This window comes from Capra hircus, chromosome 7, assembly GCF_001704415.2.
Source record: "Capra hircus breed San Clemente chromosome 7, ASM170441v1, whole genome shotgun sequence".
NCBI classification, from domain to species: Eukaryota; Metazoa; Chordata; class Mammalia; order Artiodactyla; family Bovidae; genus Capra; species Capra hircus.
Window position 1 is genome coordinate 16,288,715 of NC_030814.1, and position 20,665 is coordinate 16,309,379.

The 20,665-nt window shown below is 34.5% G+C and overlaps 1 protein-coding gene across 8 annotated transcripts in view; it reads left to right on the plus strand.

The window, feature by feature from the left end:
• MCTP1 (multiple C2 and transmembrane domain containing 1) overlaps positions 1-20,665 on the plus strand; it is a 557,812-nt gene that overhangs the window by 318,810 nt on the left and 218,337 nt on the right. For 5 of the 8 annotated variants that reach the window (XM_018050030.1, XM_018050036.1, XM_018050032.1 and 2 more), the window contains exons 6-8: positions 3,588-3,626; positions 12,773-12,832; positions 18,440-18,517. The exons of 1 other annotated variant lie outside the window; for it this stretch is intronic. In XM_018050030.1, the coding sequence (XP_017905519.1) occupies positions 3,588-3,626; positions 12,773-12,832; positions 18,440-18,517 (177 nt within the window). The remainder of the gene's footprint in view (positions 1-3,587; positions 3,627-12,772; positions 12,833-18,439; positions 18,518-20,665) is intronic. 2 more of the 8 variants (XM_018050031.1, XM_018050035.1) reach the window with 2 other exon arrangements.

A 20,665-nucleotide genomic window follows, 5' to 3' on the forward strand; every position in this document is an offset into this window, starting at 1 on the left:
TAGAACATTAATATTCAGAAATCCTATCAAAAGTGGGAAGAAATGAGTAACTGGAAACAGAGGACTTAGCATCGCAACATGCTCAGAGTTCTAAATCAATTATCATGCCCGTGTTTAATACACTATTAATACTGACATTACGTTTCATGAATCACATGGTTGCGATGATTTCTCCTTGTGTGAACAGGAGAAATTTCTCCTTGTGAGAACAGTTCTCCTGCTGGAACTCAGTAAAAATGAAGAACAAGTTGAAAACCTTACCAGCCTACTCTATTTACTAAAGCCTGTCAAACATGCAATATCTAATTATAGCTAATTAAGAAATATACATGAGTCATAACAAAAGTATTTCATGGTTACTTATGTTAAATTCTTCTCCATTGAGTCATGATTCTTTTGTAAAAATCCCAGTTGTGAACAGATACATATATGTATGTATGTGTATATGTTCGTGTGTGTGTGTATATATATATATATACACACACGCACATATATATATGTGTGTGTGTGTGTGTGTTTTAATTGTCAGTGTTGCGTGTGTGAAAAACCAAAGTCTTCCTGGGGGCATGCTTATGACTTGCATGGCACAACTGTCATTCTGTTTTGAATGCAGGACATACATGTGTGTCCTATATATGGTATTTTGGTCTGATTGTGTGTTTGAGTTCTTTCTGGCTCTTTTTCTAGCAGAGTTCAATCCACAACTTTCTTCATTGGCGAATTTGTGGAATAAAAGTGAGTTAATTTGTGTTACACACTCTCTTAGATAACATAGACCTACAGATTGGCTAAAGCTAAAAAGTAGAAAATTTTAAGAAACATATGAATTAACCTTAGTTGATCTTTAGTGAATTTATTTTTCTTGGTAGTTTATTTTTGAAAATTTTCTGGATTATTTCATAACCTACCATTTGGGGAAAACCCATCTATAAACATACAATACATGTGTTTTATAATATGTAGGTACCTTAATATCTAGCCATTTCATGATTTTTTTATATCTATAATAGCCATGTAATTGCCTTAAAAAAATCACTGCAACAAAAGATAAAAACAAAAAATGGGTTGAGAATGGGAAACTTCTAAAAACACAAAAGATTCTGCAACTCTCAGAGAGTCATATTTTAATGTACTTACGCCTTTTATTGGGCTTCAAAGAGGTTGAGTTGCTAATAAAAAGTTTGAATTGTACTATAATATTAGATAATGGCACTTTCAAAAACAAATTCATATGTTTCTCAGCTGAAGTTAAGAGCAAAGAGCAAAAACTAAATTTTATTTTCCTAGAATTTGCTTCATCTCCTATCTTTAACATTCCCCAATCTTTCTTCTCTAACATGTCTCACAGTTAGCGAAGGTAACAATGTTAATATTGATAGTATGTCTGTTAAATTCACTTTTTAAAAAACGTTTCTACTGTTTTCAGTTTTATTGAATCTACCTTCACCCAACCATCTAAAAAAAAAAAGAAGAATTGGGACTGAGATACTTAAACCCATTGGTTAGCTGGTTGGATTGGCTCAAGAAGCAGAAATTTTCTTATAAAATCCAGGGCCATTTTGAGAGTCATTAGATTTATAATTAAACTCTAGAGATTGAATCAGAAAATAAGGAATTAGTCCCTGTAACTGCCCAATCTTTCTATTTACACTTGGGGAAATTAATCGCCTTTTGTCTGTATCAGTATCCCAATCTGAAAAATAATACCATGCAGCTTATTGGTAAAACTGACTTTGTAAAATACCAAACCTGTAGTTAGCTTTACATGTAAAAGGTTAATTGCACACAGCGGTTGTGAGTCAGGGCGTGCAGCCTTGCCAGGAGTAGTGAATCTGTGTGACACTGAGTGTTGCCCTGAGGTTCAACTCTTCTCGTGTTCTTAGCCATTTTTCATAGGACAGCATTTCTTACAAAATGGAACTTTGTAAGATTCTTAGAGACTAGTTGATGATGACAAATGGCCACGAGGTAAGAAATTTTAGTTTTTTATTTACTTATGTTAATTATTCTCACCTGATTTGACTCAAGAACTTGTCCCTAGGAATTACCATTCTTTGTTCATTGAAACTCTTTCTGAGAAAGTTGAACATGTATAGTATGACTCCTAACTGAGACAGTTTTGATAAACTTGGCATTCCACGAAAGTATTTCACATTCAATTGACTTTAATGGTGAGGAGAATGTGGTGGTGGTGGTGATGGTGATGATCATGGTGCTGATGACCCAGACAGTAACTCATTTGTCATCAGCAACAAACATCTATTAAACATCCATCTCCACAACTCAATGGTGGAGTTTGTTACTTCAGAATAATTTGGACATTAGTAATTAGAACAAATATAATACTTTGCAGTTCATTACTCCATTTGAAAAAAAATAGGCAACTATTGTAAACTTGGGAAATTTATTTCTCTTCCATATTTTGGTTAATATTTAACTCAGAGTGTATATAGAGAGAATATAATCCATAAAACCACTATCTACGTAAAAGAGGAATATATCCTTATCTTTGGTAATTTTATGATTTTTCTCATTTCCTATGCTAGAACTTCTACAGAATTCCTTTATCTTGGTTTAAGCCAAAGGTTGCCTTCTAAATGACTTAATCTTATATTAAAATTTTTCCCTTTTTGTATTTTTGTAATTTGTGAGTGGTTTCTGAAATGGTCTTGCTTTACAGTGAATTTTGCTGAAGGAGATAGAGTTCTTAAAAGACACCAGTGCTCTTCCTTGATATACAAATACAGCTAACATTTCTATTAACTGTATTCTTTGCTCCAAATATTCCCTAGTCCCTACCGCATCTGCCCTAAAGGTAATGATAAAGCCAAGGGTAAGGAGGTTATCCAGAAGTTAATACCTCAATGTTCATCGAGAATTTTTCTTTTTAAATGGAGAGGAAATTAAAAGTCATTGTATTTTTATGAGTTACTTTATGCTTGAGACCAATGATCTTGGGCACTCATCACGAATTTCCATGAAACTTAATGAAAACTTGAAGTCATAACACCTCTTACTATGACATGAAAAAACGTTAAAGGATCTGAAGTGGCTAAACATTTAGCAGGAAGATCCACTAATACCCATCACAATACGCAGCACTCTTTCTCAGTTGAAAGCATTTGAAAACCCTGATGTAATTACAGACTAACTGGAAGCAGACACAAATCTAAGACACCATCAGTGCAACAGACTGAATGTGTTTAAAGAGGAAAATTATTATATACCCAGTAAAGTCATGATACATCCTCAGCCTCCACTACCAAAAGGAACAATTGCTAATTGGAAGACGCAATGCATTTTTTTCCTGTCAATAAGATATTTCAAATTTTCCATTCTATTTAAAATATACTGTCCCATTCCTTTGTACAAAAGGATAAAGCAAATGAACTCTTATCAGAAAGACTGCTTGAATGTTAAAGGTGCTTCTTCTAGCTGTGTGTACCAGAAAAAACAATTTTTGTCTTGTGTAATTGTTGCTGGAAACCATTTGCTGTTTAAATGTTAAGCTCCCTCCAAAAAACAATTGGCTGCCCTGACCTGTGCTTGAGTGATAAGATAATGAAAATGCTTTATTTCATTTACAGACAATGCTAATGAGGAAGAGTTGGAAAAGATCAAGTAAGGTAATGCTTAGCATGTGATCTTTCAGCTTTTCTCATTGAGAAGAACTATCAGCTGCTTTCCCAGGCTCTCTCATACCTCTTCAAACTACACCTCAGAATTTCATCACTCTTCACTTTTTTCTTTTTTTCCCCATGAACTTTAAGCCAATCATGTGATGCTTTTTCAGTAAATAGAAATCACTCTGATCAATCACATCCAAACCATCCTCTTGCTAATCTTGGGTCACTTTTGAGCATCATTCTCAGCATCTGGTTTCTGTTCTGGGCACCACAGGGTCTAGAAAATGCCTTTGCTCCAGATCAGGTTTAAAATAATGGTGCTAGGGTAGGGACAACTCCAGAGAGGAGGAATATCCATGTAATATATTGTTTTCTTTCACTGAAAACCGAGTCTGAGGTTTTCTAAACTCGAAAATCCCTTTATTGCTTCATCTTTGAAGTGCATAATAGAACAGTTTTCTGTCATTGCTTCTCCTCTCACTTCAAGAAATAAATGGCACGTGGGAGCGAGAGGAGTTTATAGCTCTTGCAAGTTACCAAGCCCTGGCTCTTCCTATAACTTGTAAAATATAAAAGATCTATTCTAAGCTTCTAATTTGTTCAGTGGTGGTACCACTTTTGTACACAAATAAATAGCAAGATGAAACCAACTTTTGTATGACTACTCCTTGGAATAAATCTAAAGAATTTTATTTGTAAAGATCATTTTTGCTCAAATTTCTATTTTACAAAATCAGTACTCCTTTTGAATAGTGATTTATTTTTTTAGACCCTGGAACATAACGATCTTTTTTCTTCCATTCTGATTGAATCATGCTATTATTTAAATTTTCCTTTAATTTTGTCACTTTCATTATTGTGAATTAAGAAAATACTTATAGCAACATGATTATTTATGGTAATGTCATAATTTGCTTTAACCAGCATTTCTTACTGTGAAAACTTTCTTCCCGGTTATTGTAGAATTAGCAGCCAAAAGATAATTTGGATCATAAAAAGGTCACGTCCACGTTAAAAATCACCTTTATCATTTTAATAAAAATTAAAAACATTCATTAAGGAAACTTGCTGAATATTTCTCACCTAGTGTTCACTAGGTTTTCTCCTGGCCAAAATAAAATTTCAAAAATCTTAAGGAAATCTTTGCACTGTTCATATTTGTATTACACTTTTTTCTTTGTAATTATACTTCAAAATTAGTATTATCTTAAAGATATATATGTTTCAAAATTCATGTAACTTGACTTTCTTCATTCTGTGTATACATTATACTGTGTGTAAAAACGTTATAATCCATTAATACATAGCAATATCTCTCTTCCAGTTGTAGTTAAGATATAATGCTAGAGTAAGATATTATATAGTTTTGAGTATTAACTAGAATGAATAATCTATTTCATTGTAATATAAAAGAACAAAGATTCTTCTTTAAATAGTTTATTTAATTAATATTTAAATTTAGTTTTAACGATAAATTAAGCCAACATAAATACATTATTTTGATCCACAAAAAATAATAAACATCTATTCTTTACTATTTTCATATCTAAATTTCTTAGAGTTTTAAGCATTAACAATCCAATTGTACATTCAAACTGGTATATTTTCTAGCTTGACACTGATGATACAGAACTCCCTGTGTCTAACTGCACTCATTGGGGTACTTGGTAGATTATTTTTAGTGTATATAATAATATAGCTTTGGGGTTTTTAGCCTGAGGGATTTTCAGTTTTATAAAATTTAATGGGGACAGTGAATGCTGAGTAGAAGAAAATCATTTGTGTTTTTTTCCTATGAGAACATACTGAATACCTGATAATTCATTCAAATTGTCACTGTCCCTTAAAATATGTGCCATAGTCATCTTAGTGTTACAAGAGCAGAGTGTTAAATTGAAAATCCAGGAAAAGTGTGAAATTTCAGTTACCACCTCCTCCACTCTTCTTAACACACAAGGAGACTGCTTCCCCCAGTTCTTTCCTCCGGGCATGGAAGGAGCAAGGATGATGTTCAAGTAAAGTCCTTCCTGAGAAACGAGGGGACAAATGACTGTACTGTGTTGTTGTTATGTGTGTTACCGTGTTGTGGAAATGCATCCCTTTTCTAAGGATTTCAGTGTTTTCCTTGTAAAGATTCCTGTGTAAGTAAATATTTTTCCTCTTTAATTTTTGGAAAGAGGATGTAATTTATTTGGATGACTCTTGAATACAGGTATTTTTACATGTGATATAACTGTACTCAAATTCAAAGGTGAATTTTTCATATGAACAGGTCATTTTCTTCTTTGGAATCTTGGTTTATGGAACTGAGGTCTGCTTTTATAGACAGGGTTCAGTCTGTTTTTAAGCCCTCAGATAAGATCTGAGAATTATACACTTTGTGGCGAAGACTTACATATAGTCAGATAATGTTGTTAGATATTTTCTCCAATATGGAGTTCTCCTTTGCTTATTTTCTTTTTATTTTCAGAAATGATATAACCATGGAAGCGAGGTGAGGAAGAGCTAAAATGACACTGTTATTTTTTTAATATGCACATCTCCTCAGTGTATACGTTCATCAGCTCAGGGAATTTCTCATTACTTAAATATCTGCTCATTTTCATCGTCTTGCCAATGGCAGATTCTTTCAATAGACATCTCATTATTTGTGAAATTCACATAATGTGGGGCTGTATTTACGAATGAAAGCGAGAGAGGTAAAGAGCCGACTTGAGGACAGAGAATTTGTAATCATAGTTCAGGACAGACTTAGATATTATTTGGAATATATGTATTACCATCTAATAACGAGTAGGGAAAAACTATGCCTAAACTTACCTCCGGAAAGGAAGAGTGGTAAAATATGTGTTATATTTGAACTGTATATTAACCATTAAGCAATTATGAATTCCATAGTATTTCCTTTTCTGAGGATAGTAGCATCCTGTAATACACTCCTTCTGGTTTTTCTGCAAGGCATACTTTCCACTGTGCACATTTCTAATTCTGCCCACACTAAGCTTTTGTAGGAAAATATCATTTTAAGAAGAAAGGGATTGACAACTCCCTAAACTTTGGCAACTGGATAATTATCCTGGCCAAAGTTTTCTATGTAGGTGACAAGATGCGTTTTGGCAGAGAAATAGTGATGCTTTGAGTTATTGTAATGTTTTATTCTTTAGAAGAAGCTTATCATTGATAATTTATTCTAAGGTTAAATTATTCAACAAGAAAGCTTCATGAGCGCAGAAGAGAAGGTGTATATGAATTTTGTGAATTCATATTGTGGGGTCAAACAAAAAAATAGAAAATCAATAATGAAATAATTGCCTCTGTCAGATGGCAAGCAGAAATGATTTTATAGTACATTGTGTGTCTGTGTGTGTTTTAACATAGAAGAATACATTTATCAGTGAGAGTAATAATGAACTTATATGCTTTCAATAAATCACTTTAATTCTATGAGAAATAACCATTGTGATATAAAGATATACACATTGCAAATTCTGTTCTCAACAATAACAGTTTAAAATTGTTTTAAGAAGAGTTCATCCTTTGAATAATATGACTGTGTGATGATGTCTCATTAGCATATCTTGTTACTTGATAGCTTATTTTTTAGTAATATCTTTTTTATAAAGATTTTATTTTAATCAGTTAGCATAATTTTAATGAACTATAAAACACTTTATTCACTGGTTGAATGAGGCAATTTATAATAAGACTTTTGGCAAGGATATTGTTAATTTAAACTAGAGAACACTTTCAACTCTGTAAGTCTGCAGGGCGTAGTTAAACCTGACACCTTGGATGACACATTAAAAATGCATCAGTGAAAACCTCTAAGTGCTTTAATTTAAAAAATGGTAGAGAAACAGATTAACACATTTTTAAGTATCTCACACAGTCAGTCAGACATGGTAGGGGAAAAAAGTCATTATTTAACAATTACCATGTCCTTTTTATAGAAACCTCATATCTGGGTAATAAATAGAGGGTGATCTTTAAAAAGTTGCAAAAATGAAAACTTTAATGATTTTTTACTTTCTCAACTGTGAATGACCAAAATGGCTTTTCTTTGGTGTCTCATTTCTAATGATTATGTATATGTCTTTGAAAAAATGAAATGCCAACATGTTTTTGAAGGAAATATAAAATTCTTTTAAAAATTCTTACTCTTCTACTATCTCTACTCCCAAATTTTTCTTATGTGGAATTTCTATAAAGTCAACCTCATAATTAAGACTTCTTAGAGTCTGCAATTCAACAATAAACAAAGGGCAAATTGCATGAATATTTGTATTATAAAGGACTATATTTTTATCTGAATTAATTATACTCCTAAAATTCATAAGTTTATTTAAAATAGAGATATCATAATGCCAGTAAATATTAGGTTATCGCCTCAAAATACATGGAGCCGCAATTAAATTTTATATTGAGATGATTTTTTTTTCTTGCTGTTTCTGGCAATGTTTTCCCAGAGGTATAAAATATCATACATTTTTATGTATTGTAATTCATAACTACAGGGATTTGCTGTAACAAGAGCATTTCATTTATTTGACCCCTCATGTTGAATTTTTAAAATGTTGGGAGTCCTTTGGGGAGAATCTGGATGAGCTGGCACAAAGTGAAATGCCAAAATGTAATCTTAAGGAGAAAGTGGATTCCATGACGCCTGTGTGTTCACTCTAAGATGTTGATTGTGGGATCATAGATTGGCTTTCACATTGCTAATGTGTGCTACCGAATGAGCTTTCTGGACCCTTTCTGGACTGATCAAAAAGAGGGAACTGACATAGCTTGACTCCAGGATGATGAAGTTTTGTTCACAGATTACATGGCCTTTTAATTCAAAGATTCATGTGTGAACATACAATGTATATCATCTAACATGTATATGTTAGATACAGATAGATGTGTGTATGTATGTGTGTGTGTGTGTGTGTGTGTGTGTATGTAGAGTGTGACTGGGAGGAGATTTGTTGGTTTTAAAGCCCCCAAAATATCTACAATGAAATTAAATCATAATTTTTTAAGGACTGGTTGATAAGCCTTGGCTGACAATACATGTATTTGTACATGTATATGTTATATACATATATATATACACACACACACACACACATGTACGAGAAAGACTCCAGGTAAAATTTCTAAAAAGAATAAAAGACAAAGCAATACCAAGCTTCCGCTATGGAACAGGTCCTCTGGGGAGCTGACATTGCCTCTTTCCCTTCAACAATATTTAAAAGGACAATGGGCATTACAGAGGGATTATATTTATGTTTAATGAGTATAAATGATATGAACATCTATTTGAAGAACCAAGAAGAGAGTGTTTCAGTGTGCGCTCTGCTTACTTCACATTCCTGCGCTCACTGACATGTCGATGGGCTGAGTCAACTTGATGGAGGCATCTGAGAATCACAGCTTTGGTAGCTAGGTTGCAGTGCGACTAGGAAAGTCTATGAAAATTATTTACTTAGGCACTTACTCGTTTCTCACCTCTTAAATGCCCGAGGAAGTGGGCAAGGAGGTAAGAGGAAATTATGCGCCTATGAAAACATGCTGTGTGATAATAATGCTACCTGACTTGACTGTTACATCGGAATCTCATACTTCAAAACTTCCAATCTACTGTGAATGTTTTGAGTATCATAGAATTACTGAACTAAAATAACATGCAATGTGTTTAAAGGCCTCTACAATTTAAGGCCAATAAAAGATATCACTTTTAATGAGTTCAGTGGCTATTCTTGTTTGTCTGATGGCAAAGTCATTAAATCTTTCTATGATTTATCTTATATAGAGATAAATAGAAATATTTATATATACTTGTATACATATAAATATTTTACTATTTAACATTTAATATATATAAATAGTTTCATACTTTAATATGAAGCATCATCATATTCATTTGTTGGGGAAAAATTGAGCATTTAGTTTTATTTCTCTGAGAAAAAGAATCCATCTTCTAGATTGTTTAAATTAAAATCTCATTAACTTTTAGATTAATAATAGAATTTTTTATCTTTGAGGAGAAACTTTCTTAGTATGCATTGGGTTTTTTGGAGGCAAAAAAAGTAGATTTAAAAAAGATATTACCAATGTATCTTGCTTCTTTAATAAATTCAAAAACTCAACAGAAATAGTTCAACAGTTCATCATTCAGAATAACTTCAATAACTTTCCTTTTATCCGCTTGACACCTATGGTTTTTGTTCTGTTTCCTTTTGTTGTTATTTTATAATTTTAGCATTTTTAAAGTGGAACTTTCCTTCACTTACTAAAGTCTTGTCTTGGCAGAGACTGAAGTGTAACTAAATATCTATAATTAAGATTTAAGACAAGTCTTCTCTGGAATTCATAACGAGTTTATTCCAGTTTTACTGCCCTCCACAATAAAATCACCACTTTCTGTTTATTATCATAAAACAGGTGTTTCATTATTATTGTTTTTTGTTATTATTATTAGAAATTCTAGTGAAAAGAAGGTCTTGGCTAATCTACTGTTAATTTTATATTCATCAGAGCTATAAGTGGTATATGGGTCCACAGGAAAATTAACTTGTTTTATTTGAAATAAAGACCTAAATTTACATGAGAATGTAGGTTGTAAAATCAAATATAAATTTTAGTTGGTTAATAATGACAGAAGTAATTAAACATGACACAAAAAGCACAGCCCGGGGACTTCAGTGGATCCAAATGTGATGAGTATTTTGTTTCTCAAATTTTAACAGAGAAACCTAAGTTCTCAACCATAAAAATCCCTCCTTACCCCCACCAACTCATCGATCTCATTTTGCTCTTTGCATACTAATCACATAATTAGGTCATTGTCCCTGATGTTCATCTGGGGAAGAACAGAGAGTAGGAATTGGTGCAGTTTCAGTATTAGGTCACCTTAGACCACTTAGGCTTCCCTCATAGCTCAGTTGGTAAAGAATCTGCCTGCAATGCAGGAGACCCCGGTTCGATTCCTGGGTTGGGAAGATCTGCTGGAGAAGGGATAGGCTACCCACTCCAGTATACTTGGGCTTCCCTTGCAGTTCAGCTGGTAAAAATCCGCCTAAGTGCTTCCCTGGTGGCTCAGATGGTAAAGAATCTGCCTGCAATACAGGAGACTCACGTTTGATCTCTGTGTTGGGAAGATCCCCTGAAGGGAATGGTTACTCACTCCAGTAGTCTTGCCTGGAGAATCCCATGGACAGAGGAGCCTGGTGGGCCACAGTCCATAGGGTCACAAAGAGTCAAACACAACTGAGTGACTAACACTAGACCACCTAAACTTTAAATGAAGTAACAAGGTTTTTAAGTGCTAAATGGTTGTCTTAGTTGCTGTGACTGTTGAGTCTAGAGCCAAGACTTTCACACTGATTTAAGTCACCTTAACACATTTTGCATTAAGAAAAAACTAAGTGTTAGCTGAATAACTTGTTGTTGACTCTGGAGAAATGATTTTTGTCAGGAGCTTCGAGAAATAATTTCTTTAATATGATATTTTAAAATTTATCCACATTTTGTTTAGCATGCTGCTTAATTAAAAGAGAGTTGGGAATCAAGGGAAAAAAAGAACTGGCAGTAGAATAGGAAAATATGCTTCTTTTCCAGAAGCTACAATAAGGATTTTTTTGAGTTAAACAATAGAATAGCATCAAAGAAGACTGCAGTCATTTCATCTAAGGTTTGTGCTCCAATGTTCAACTATAAGTGTATCTTGTAAGGACTTTTCTAGAAACTGATATGACAGTTTACTAAATGTGGCAGTTGAGAACCAATGCTATAAATGTAAATAATGTGTAACTCTGTACAAGTACAAGTAAAGTTGCTCAGTCGTGTAACTCTGTAGTGATGGTCAAACCGTGTCTTAAACTCATGACTATTTCCTGATGACCTCTCAATTACTATGCTACCTGACCAAACCAGGTACAAGTAACTTAGGGAAATGTAATTGGTTTCATAAGAAATAGATTTCATGTAAAAAGCACAGGTAGAGTGCATAGATGATCTCTGATGCAATTCTAGTTAAACTTAAATTATTCAGATTGCTGCACACCTTAAAGTATGTTAGTTCATTATTGCTTTCTGACATAATTTCTTGGAAGGATCAAGGAATTATATTCCTTGGAAAGGAATACATATTCTTGAGCAAATGGAATTCAAAGTAACTGATGGTTGATCAAATATTTATTGAGCACCTTCTATGCATAATCAGGTATCATGTGAGGTCCTAGGCCCTATCATCTTAGGTAATCATGCTAACATAAAATTGTGGAATAATCAAATAAATTACAAAACTGCTTTCTCTACGTCGGTGTCGAAGGTTGATGCTTTCCCGTAACTGTCATCAGTTTCCCATAATTTTGCTATAACTATCACCCAGAGACAGGATGCTAAACATCAAAGTTTAAAGGATGTGTGCAAGTTAGATGGTCTCTTTAAAAGTGAGGAATTGTGTTCTTGATTTCCTAAAGTCAAAATTGGTTTCATTTTATAAAAGCCTGATAATTCAGCAATAAAATGTCCAATATGAATCCGTTGCTTTGTTTCCAGCTAAATAGTCATCTTTCATAGTATTCATTTATTTTTAAAATCATTTTAGGGAAGTTCCAATTAACTAAGTAATTTATATTATATATACTAAATGTTACATTGTAAAACTATGAAAATTTTAGTAAGGAATTAAGACAAATTTGACTAGGTACATGTTTATGAATAAGATTTGTGTTATGTTATTGTTATTTTAAAATGCTCTGGCAGTTTGTGACATTAAATTATCTTGTTAAAAGGAACAGATAGTATCGGATTTATTTCTGAATTTTAAAATATGTTTAAACAGTTCTACTTTCTAAAATAAAATGTTATACTCAGATACATTAATAAACTACTAATAAAGAGGTAAGTAGATTCTTTTAAAATTACAAAAATAATCCTTTCTAAGCTTTACTACCATTGGATTGATAAGAGCAAGACAGTTTAATTAAAATTTTTAAAATGTGATTTATTCAAAAGAGGAAAACTTACAGTTCATAAACATCCAAAGTGTCTTTAGGATATATCATTTTAAGGTTTTTACTTGTCTGAATTTTTATGAGTTAATCAAGTGTGCTCAAAACATCTCAAAATTTAGCTAAATATTTGTTTATTTTTAGGAACTCTCAGAAAACGAAGTGCTTGGATCTTATTTCTCTGTGAAGTCTTTCTTTTGGAGGGTAACGTCTAAATCCTTTATATTAGTATTCTTGACTTTTGGTCCTGATTATAGTAATTTGGAAGTTCAATGTGAATTAAGAAATTCACTTTTTTAAATAGACTATTTTAAAGAGAGATGTATTCATTTGCCTTTTTTATTAACTCTTATTCTGTCATTTAGGTGACTCTCTTATTCTTCACTTGTAAAAACTAAGAGCTTCATATGTTTAACATATTGCTTTGAAGTCAATGGGGGCCCAGATTTATCCCAAATTCTTAACAATTAGAGGCCCACAGACCTTTCAGGAATATGCGGCTTTGTCTAGAGAGTTGATAAAGATGCTTTTCCCCTTCTTAAAAAATCTTCCATCTATTTGGGGGAAATAATTCTATTACAGTGATCTTGTACTATATACATACTAGATAATGAGTGTTCTTTCTTTGGAAAGAAAACCCTATGAATTAGAAAATAGCAACTCTGCTTTTGATTTAAATTAATAAAAAAATTCCACCAAGAATTTTTTTAAATGCTGTTGCCATTTAACATTATTTACGCTTTCATGACTTAAACATAATGAGCTCTGTCATCCTTTTTCTCTGTTATAATTCTGCATTGTACAAGGCACGGCTTATTACTAATGCACTTACGGCTTCAAGAGTTTCCCTCTTGGAAAATTCGTACTTGGTACGTGATTACCTAGCAATAGATATTGCAGTGAAAATGCTACTCTTGCAGGACTTTGCCATTTTCTTTTCTTGGTTCTTAAACCTGCTCATGACTGAAAGCTGCGTTTCTCCTTTTAGTTTTAAGATTTGTTGCGGTGTCTCTGTGAAGCAGATGGGCAGGTCCTAGATTAAATCATACAGTAACTTGACCAATGAGCAAGTAAAACCAATACCTGTTTATCTTCTGCCTCCTCCCCACACACTTCTTTTTTCAGTCTTGTATTTGCATGAGCTTATTTTAATTATTATAGCTTCTTCATTTCCTTTCAGTCTACTGCTGACTGCCTTCACTGATGTTATTCTGTATTGCTGGCAAAATAATAATGTTTCTTCTTATATGTTCATGCATTATCCATGAAGACACAGAGTGACTGTTTTTAGAATTACCCCATTACCTTAAATGGAAAATAGCTTTCGGCAAATTTTGTTTTCTCCTTTTTCCTAAGACCCACAGTTATGGTGAATTCATACAGTTATACCTTTGCCAAGAAAACAGAATTCAGGGGTGTTCAGTGTTCTGCATGCAGCAGATATACAGAATGATCATTAGGAAGACTTGCCCCAGGACCAACTCTGTAAGCACTGCTTTCTCCAGGTTTCCCTTTCAAATGACTTTCTCAGCATCTTGTTTTCACTTTCTACTTCCAAATTAGCCTTCTACTTATCAGTACTTTCCATTTGGTTGTATCCATCTTTAAGTATTCTTCATTAACCTTTCTCATCTCTTAATCTGTCTGATTTTAGAATATCAAATATGCAAATTTAAAAGATAACTTTTTAATATCTGCAGTACAGTGATCTACTGTCTTTTTTCTGAGCATACACTGAGCTACAAACAAACGGAGTCATAAAAGCAGAACCTTTAGGGGTCATTTATGTTAACAGTGAGCAAACTAAGGTCCAGAGACATGGTGCCATTGCCCTGAAGTGCCTAAATGGTATGATCGGGACAAATATTTCTCTCCTTCTGAATGTCAGAGAAATAAATGTTTTGGTGAAGACTTAAAGCAGCAGAGTTCTTTTGGGGCTGATGAATAGAGATTCAGCACATAAATAGAACTGCCCCTTGGTTAATCTCCACTGACAGCCTTTCAAATTCTTCTTGCGTTATGTGACCCTTCTTCTATGCAGATCCTTGATCCACGAAGGGATGGATGTGTTTGAGGGCTATGATGTTGCTGTGTTTGAGGTTCCATTTTACAAAATCAGTGACCAAGTCTGCTTTGAGTGAGTGTGATCTTTCATATTCTCATTCAAAGATCACTCTTATAACTGACCTCATTGCTCTTTGTGCAAGCAATGTTTGTATTCTGATGAACTTTTGGAAGAGATGAGTATGAAAAAGAGGTTTGCCATATTTTCAGACATGCAGGAATCCTAAACAGCTCAGATAAAATCTTATATGAGGAGTGTATGTGTGCTTTGGGAGTTAAAAAGGAAGTGATATGAAAAAAATTGTCAGCTTATTTATTATGTAAGGATTAATACTTTGTCCAGGAGATGGTACCTGAATTACACTGAGTGAAGCTGAATCATGGTGAGAGCTGGCTCAACAATGTCATAGCTACTTGCTGTATCTTAATTTCCTTGAGAGCAGAATAATGGAGAGAAAATAGTGAAGTGATACGGGGATATTCTAATTTTTCCAAAAGCCTGTCATTTATAATTTATCAAAACGTGGTATCTGAGCACACAAAACATTAAGCAATGGGTATGGCAATTACCAAGTTTCTCATGAAAGGAATAAAAATATGTGAAACCAATTGGATTGCTCTAAGTCAGGATTTCATTAAAGATATTTAACTTCCCATTAAAGGCTGGTAATTCAGTGAAGTTCTTTCAAATATTTAGTACATTTAAGTTTCTTTCCAGTTATTTCCACTGACTAGACATTTAGATTCTGATGACTGAGAGCTAATTGAACAATCCATCTTATCAGAGTATTACAGTGAATTAAAGAGAGATTTTAATATTGTTTAAATGGAGAAGGCTGGGCTATGCCAAGATGCCTCATATAAAAAAATGGAGAAATGGATCATAATATGAAATGAGTAAAAAAAAGTGCATAGAGTACAGAAAAATTCAGAGTGAGTCAGAGAGCTAAATGTAGGGTCAAACAAAAGTTTGGTTGAAGGAAAACCCTGCAGACCAAGGAGAAGTAGTATTGAGGTATTTGCTTTGTAAAACAAGAATGTGATCCTGTGCAAAAGTGCTTACATCCTGAACAACTCAATATATGACATACCCAGGAAAAGTTCAGGTATTATTTCTGTCAATAGGTATGATAATAATGAGGCCCTCAGGAAAAAAAAAAGAACTTTTAGTTACAAACCTCAAAAAACTGTCTCTCTAAATCAAATGCAAGATTATTTGTATTATTTCTTTCCCATACCACTGAAAGAAATTTATAGATTACTTTAGCAAACCTACAAGGTTACAACTTACATGATGCTTCTATTTGTATATATTTTGAGCAAACACAGTAAAAGCTTAAGATCATTTTTTGGGGGCAGGGGGGCACAGTTAAGTTTAGAGAGGGTAGTTAAAACATCTGAAGTAAACAGAAATACCTTCCCGACAACATAAATTGAATCAAGAAGCAATAGACATAGGAAGGAAAGTTTACGGATAAAAACCAATGAATCTCTCAAAGGATTATAGCACCAGTGAATCATCTTCTAAGAAAAAAAGGGATCGAAGCTTTATTATTAGATGAGACACTTCAGACCAGACTGGACAAAGCACTGGGAGGGTTTTCTGTAAAGGCAATCCTGCTTTGAGAGGGTGGATGGACCGTAGAACAAATCCACTTGTTGGGGCTTCATCATCCAGCTGCAATTCACTGGAATAAACTCAGCAGGAAAAGGGAAAGATAGAAAGTGCCTGTGCCTGGGGTGAGCTCATAATTGCTCCACGCTCCAAGCTTTGCAGCACAAAACAGTCATTCCAGGCTGTCATTATCTCTTCTTTGTAGTGTCTTGTGGATCATTTGATTAAATAAAGTCATGTGCACCTCTGTGCTGAAAGTAGAGGCAAGGACTGTCTCCACACACAACCATTGTAAGGACACAGCCTGTGTCTTTCACTCCAGTTTCATAGTGTCTGAGTCTCATTTAGAAAGATTAGGTTTCACACATGTTAAAAAAAAAAAATCCGGGATAACCAAAGCCAAGGATTATTTGCACACAACAGGGAGCAGGTTGGTACAACTGAGTGTCCCTTTAGCCACATGTTAAGTCTAAATAGACTTTTTTTGGTTTGGTTCTCTGTTTTAATCAGGATCTAGAATAATAGGAATTTATTATTAGTGATCCAATTTTTTAAGGAACAGATTTAGTAAACTTTATTCATGAAAATTAGAATTTAGAGATAGTCTTAATTTATATGCAAAACTCTACAACTTCACTGCCTTTTTAATGAGGCTATAATTTGTGATGGAGTGCAGCTAACTCTCCACTGCTTTTACTTAACATATGCTAAAGGTATCACCTCTTGAAACTTTTTTCTTTATTTAAGCCCTCGATTAGCCCTTCTTAATAACCTATACCCAAGGATGTATTTCATCTAAATATAAGTCAAAGTGTTTCAATAAATCCTATACAAATTAAATGCATTTTTGAGTTGAACTTATTAGACTCTGTCCAAAAAATTGAGATGTAGTAGGAAAAATAAAAAATTAATTATTGGCAATTCCAAATTAAAATCTCTGCTTTGCCAATCTTTAGTCATTTGGCATTAGGTAGGGTATTTATCCGGAGAAGGCAATGGCACCCCACTCCAGTACTCTTGCCTGGAAACTCCCATGGACGGAGGAGCCTGGTAGCCTGCAGTCCATGAGGTCGTGAAGAGTCGGACACAACTGAGTGACTTCACTTTCACTTTTCAATTTCATGCATTGAAGAAGGAAATGGCAACCCACTCCAGTATTCTTGCCTGGTAGGCTGTCGTTTATGGGGTCACACACAGTCAGACACGACTAAAGCGACTTACCAGCAGCAGCAGCAGCAGGGTATTTATCTTCTCTATTCCTCAGTTTCTGTACCTTAAAAACACTTGTCATGAAAAACACTAGATTGTGAAAACTCCGGCACTTAATAGCTGCTCAGTACATCTTGATTTCTTTGTGTGAACTAACCTAATTCAGTCCTCCTTTGTTGATATTAGTAAAGCTGATGACTCTCATCATAATACTATCCAGCTGCTCTAGAATTCATTTAACAGAAACTTTTAGCTCCGCCATGATAATTTCTTTCCATTTTTTCTTGTTCAGCTCTATCTTTTCTATCCACCTCTTGTTGGAATTGGTCTTGGTAGTGAAGGGAACTTTGGGTTTGTTTTTTTTAGCAGCAAAGACAGCAAAGTAAGTGTTACATGGGGCAAAATTTCTCTTACTTTAGAAATATCTCTTTAAATATTAAAAGAGATTCACACGTGGGATGCAGTTACTATGATCATAGTTATTGTGTGTCCATGCAACATTTATTGTCCTGGAACTTTATCACCATTCTGACATTGGAAAAAGTCTCCAAAAATTTGAGGCCAACAGACTTGGGGAAATTATTTTTCCTACGACATCTCCTGCTCTACTTCTTTTCTCTGCTATACCTGTCAACAAAACCCTGAAACCACTCAAGAGGGATCTATCAGCATATAATCTGTCCTTTATTTCCTTGACCATTACAGCATAATGTTACTAAAGAAAATGGTGGCTGGAAACTATTGTTGCCCTGGCATTTGTCTTCATTGTCCTAGGAGACATTTTCTGACCGTGACTTGAGATGCAAATACATATTTCTTTCAAATAATTTTTTGCTGGAGTGATGCTAAACTCTGACTGACATGAGGTGTTGAGAGTTGCCCAAGGATTTCCCCTGCGGCTCTGATCGTTCATTTCCATCCATACATGCGGCAGGCCTGCTCTTCCTGTCCTGGGCTTCTGCAAAGCAGAGCTTCAGAGAGCTCATTACCAAAATGCACAAGTAAGTTCAACCAATTCGTTCATTTTTTTCTTTTCTTCTGAGCTTGCATGAGCTGTGAACTCTCATGGCTGACTTACTCTTCTAAAACCATCCCCTATCCTAGCATCTTTTATGTGTATGAAAAGGAGTGGAAATCTTGAATTCGTTTTCAAGGCATAATGTACATAAACTAATACTCTGTTTAAATAAAAAATAAACTAATACTCTGTTTAAATGCCAGCTCGCTAATTCTAAAAGCTTACTTACATGTCATTGACTAATTACTTTAGACTTTGAAATTTACATTGTCACCTGGTATCTTGATATTCTTTATTAAATATGAACTTGGATGGATATTCCTTATAAGAGTGGATCTCCAGCTTCATTGTACAGAAGAATCACATGGTGCGTATGTAGGAGAAACACATGAAGCGCTGCCCAAAAGAACTGAATCACATCCAGGAGGATCAGGGCTGGTGATTTCAACAAATTGCCCACAAAAACTTAGGCATTACTGCTTTAAAGGTTCAAAGATTACGTCTTCCTTTTATGGAACTGATGCTTTGCTTCAAAGCTGGGTTGGTTTTCCTTTTTATTCTTCCTTCCTTTTTGCTTTCCCTCCTCTAATTGAGTCCTATTTCAATAAGGATGTAGTTGAAAACATTAGCTTAGATGATAAGAACCCACTGTAATATGTTGGTTTTACTGAGAGGTTTCTTAGATGTATTTAACACTCCTTGTCCTTTAGGTGCTCAATGAGTAATTTTTGGTTGACTGGTTATCAATCATTCAGTTAGTATGTATTATTTAGATATATCCTATTAGAACAATCATTAGCAAAGGAAATAATAAATGAACCATATAATTTCTCAGGGACCTCCCACTTTTCTCTTTAAATGCTCCAAATATCCAGACCAATGTGCTTTCCTAATTGGTGAATTTAGTAGCAGGAGTAAAGAAGGACTTTAATTAGCATTTATAGCATCCATGCCAGAGAATGGATGTCTGCAATTATAGTAATGAATAGCAGTTGTTAGAACATAGGAGAATCCCAGTGCACATGTACCTTGGAACTTTTAAAATGGGAGGGGGCTGTTCTCACACTTCAGTGTGCATCAAAACCCCTCCAGTGAGGACCGGTTACACCAGAGCAATGGGCCTCACCCCCAGAGCTGATGGCTCCATTGTTCTAGGAAGGAACTAAGGAATCTGAGTTTCTAAGAAGTTCCTGGGTGACACTGATGCCATTGGTCTGTGGACCACACTTGGAGAACTTTGCTGTATGGAAGAAGGAAGCTTAAAACAGAGAAGCAAATGATTCAGAAGCTACCACGGGGAGTATTAAAGCTACTGCTTTTAAAAATTTTGCTTGTTTTAGTTGTAGCTTTCTACTTGTTCCCCAGTGAACAAAGTTCCCCTGAAACTTTGATGTAAAAAGTCAACAAAACTATCTTAAGTGGATAAAATCTTTGTTTATGGAATGTACTTTTTACCATTCAGGCCCCCAACACACCCCCCCGACCACCCCCATTAGACACACAGAGAGTGGTGCTCTTAGTCCATCAGGGCCTGGTGTGCTGTCTAGAATCCATAGGTAAGAAAACTGAGGTCCAGAGAGGGAGGAATGTGCCCAAGTCACATAGTCAGAAATTGCTAGGATGATGCAAGTAGCCACTTGTGCTAAGCCCTTTTCTCTTTTCCTACTAGTAGCCTAAGTTTAAATTCTTAAAGAGGTGGGAATACCAGAGCATTTCACCTGCCTCCTGAGAAACCTGTATGCAGGTCAAGAAGCAACAGTTAGAACTGGACATGGAACAATGGACTGGTTTGGTATTGGGAAAGGAGTACATCAAGGCTGTATATTGTCACCCTGCTTATTTAACTTCTATGCAGAGTACATCATGAGAAATACCATGCTGGATGAAGCACAAGCTGGAATCAAGATTGCCGGGAGAAATATCAGTAACCTCAGATACATAGATGACACCATCCTTATGGCAGAAAGTGAAGAAGAACTAAAGAGCCTCTTGATGAAGGTGAAAGAGTAGAGTGAAAAAGCTGGCTTAAAGCTCAACATTCAAAAAATAAGATCATGACATCCAGTCCCATCACTTTATGGCAAATAGATGTGGAAATAATGGAAACAGTGACAAACTTTATTTTCTTGGG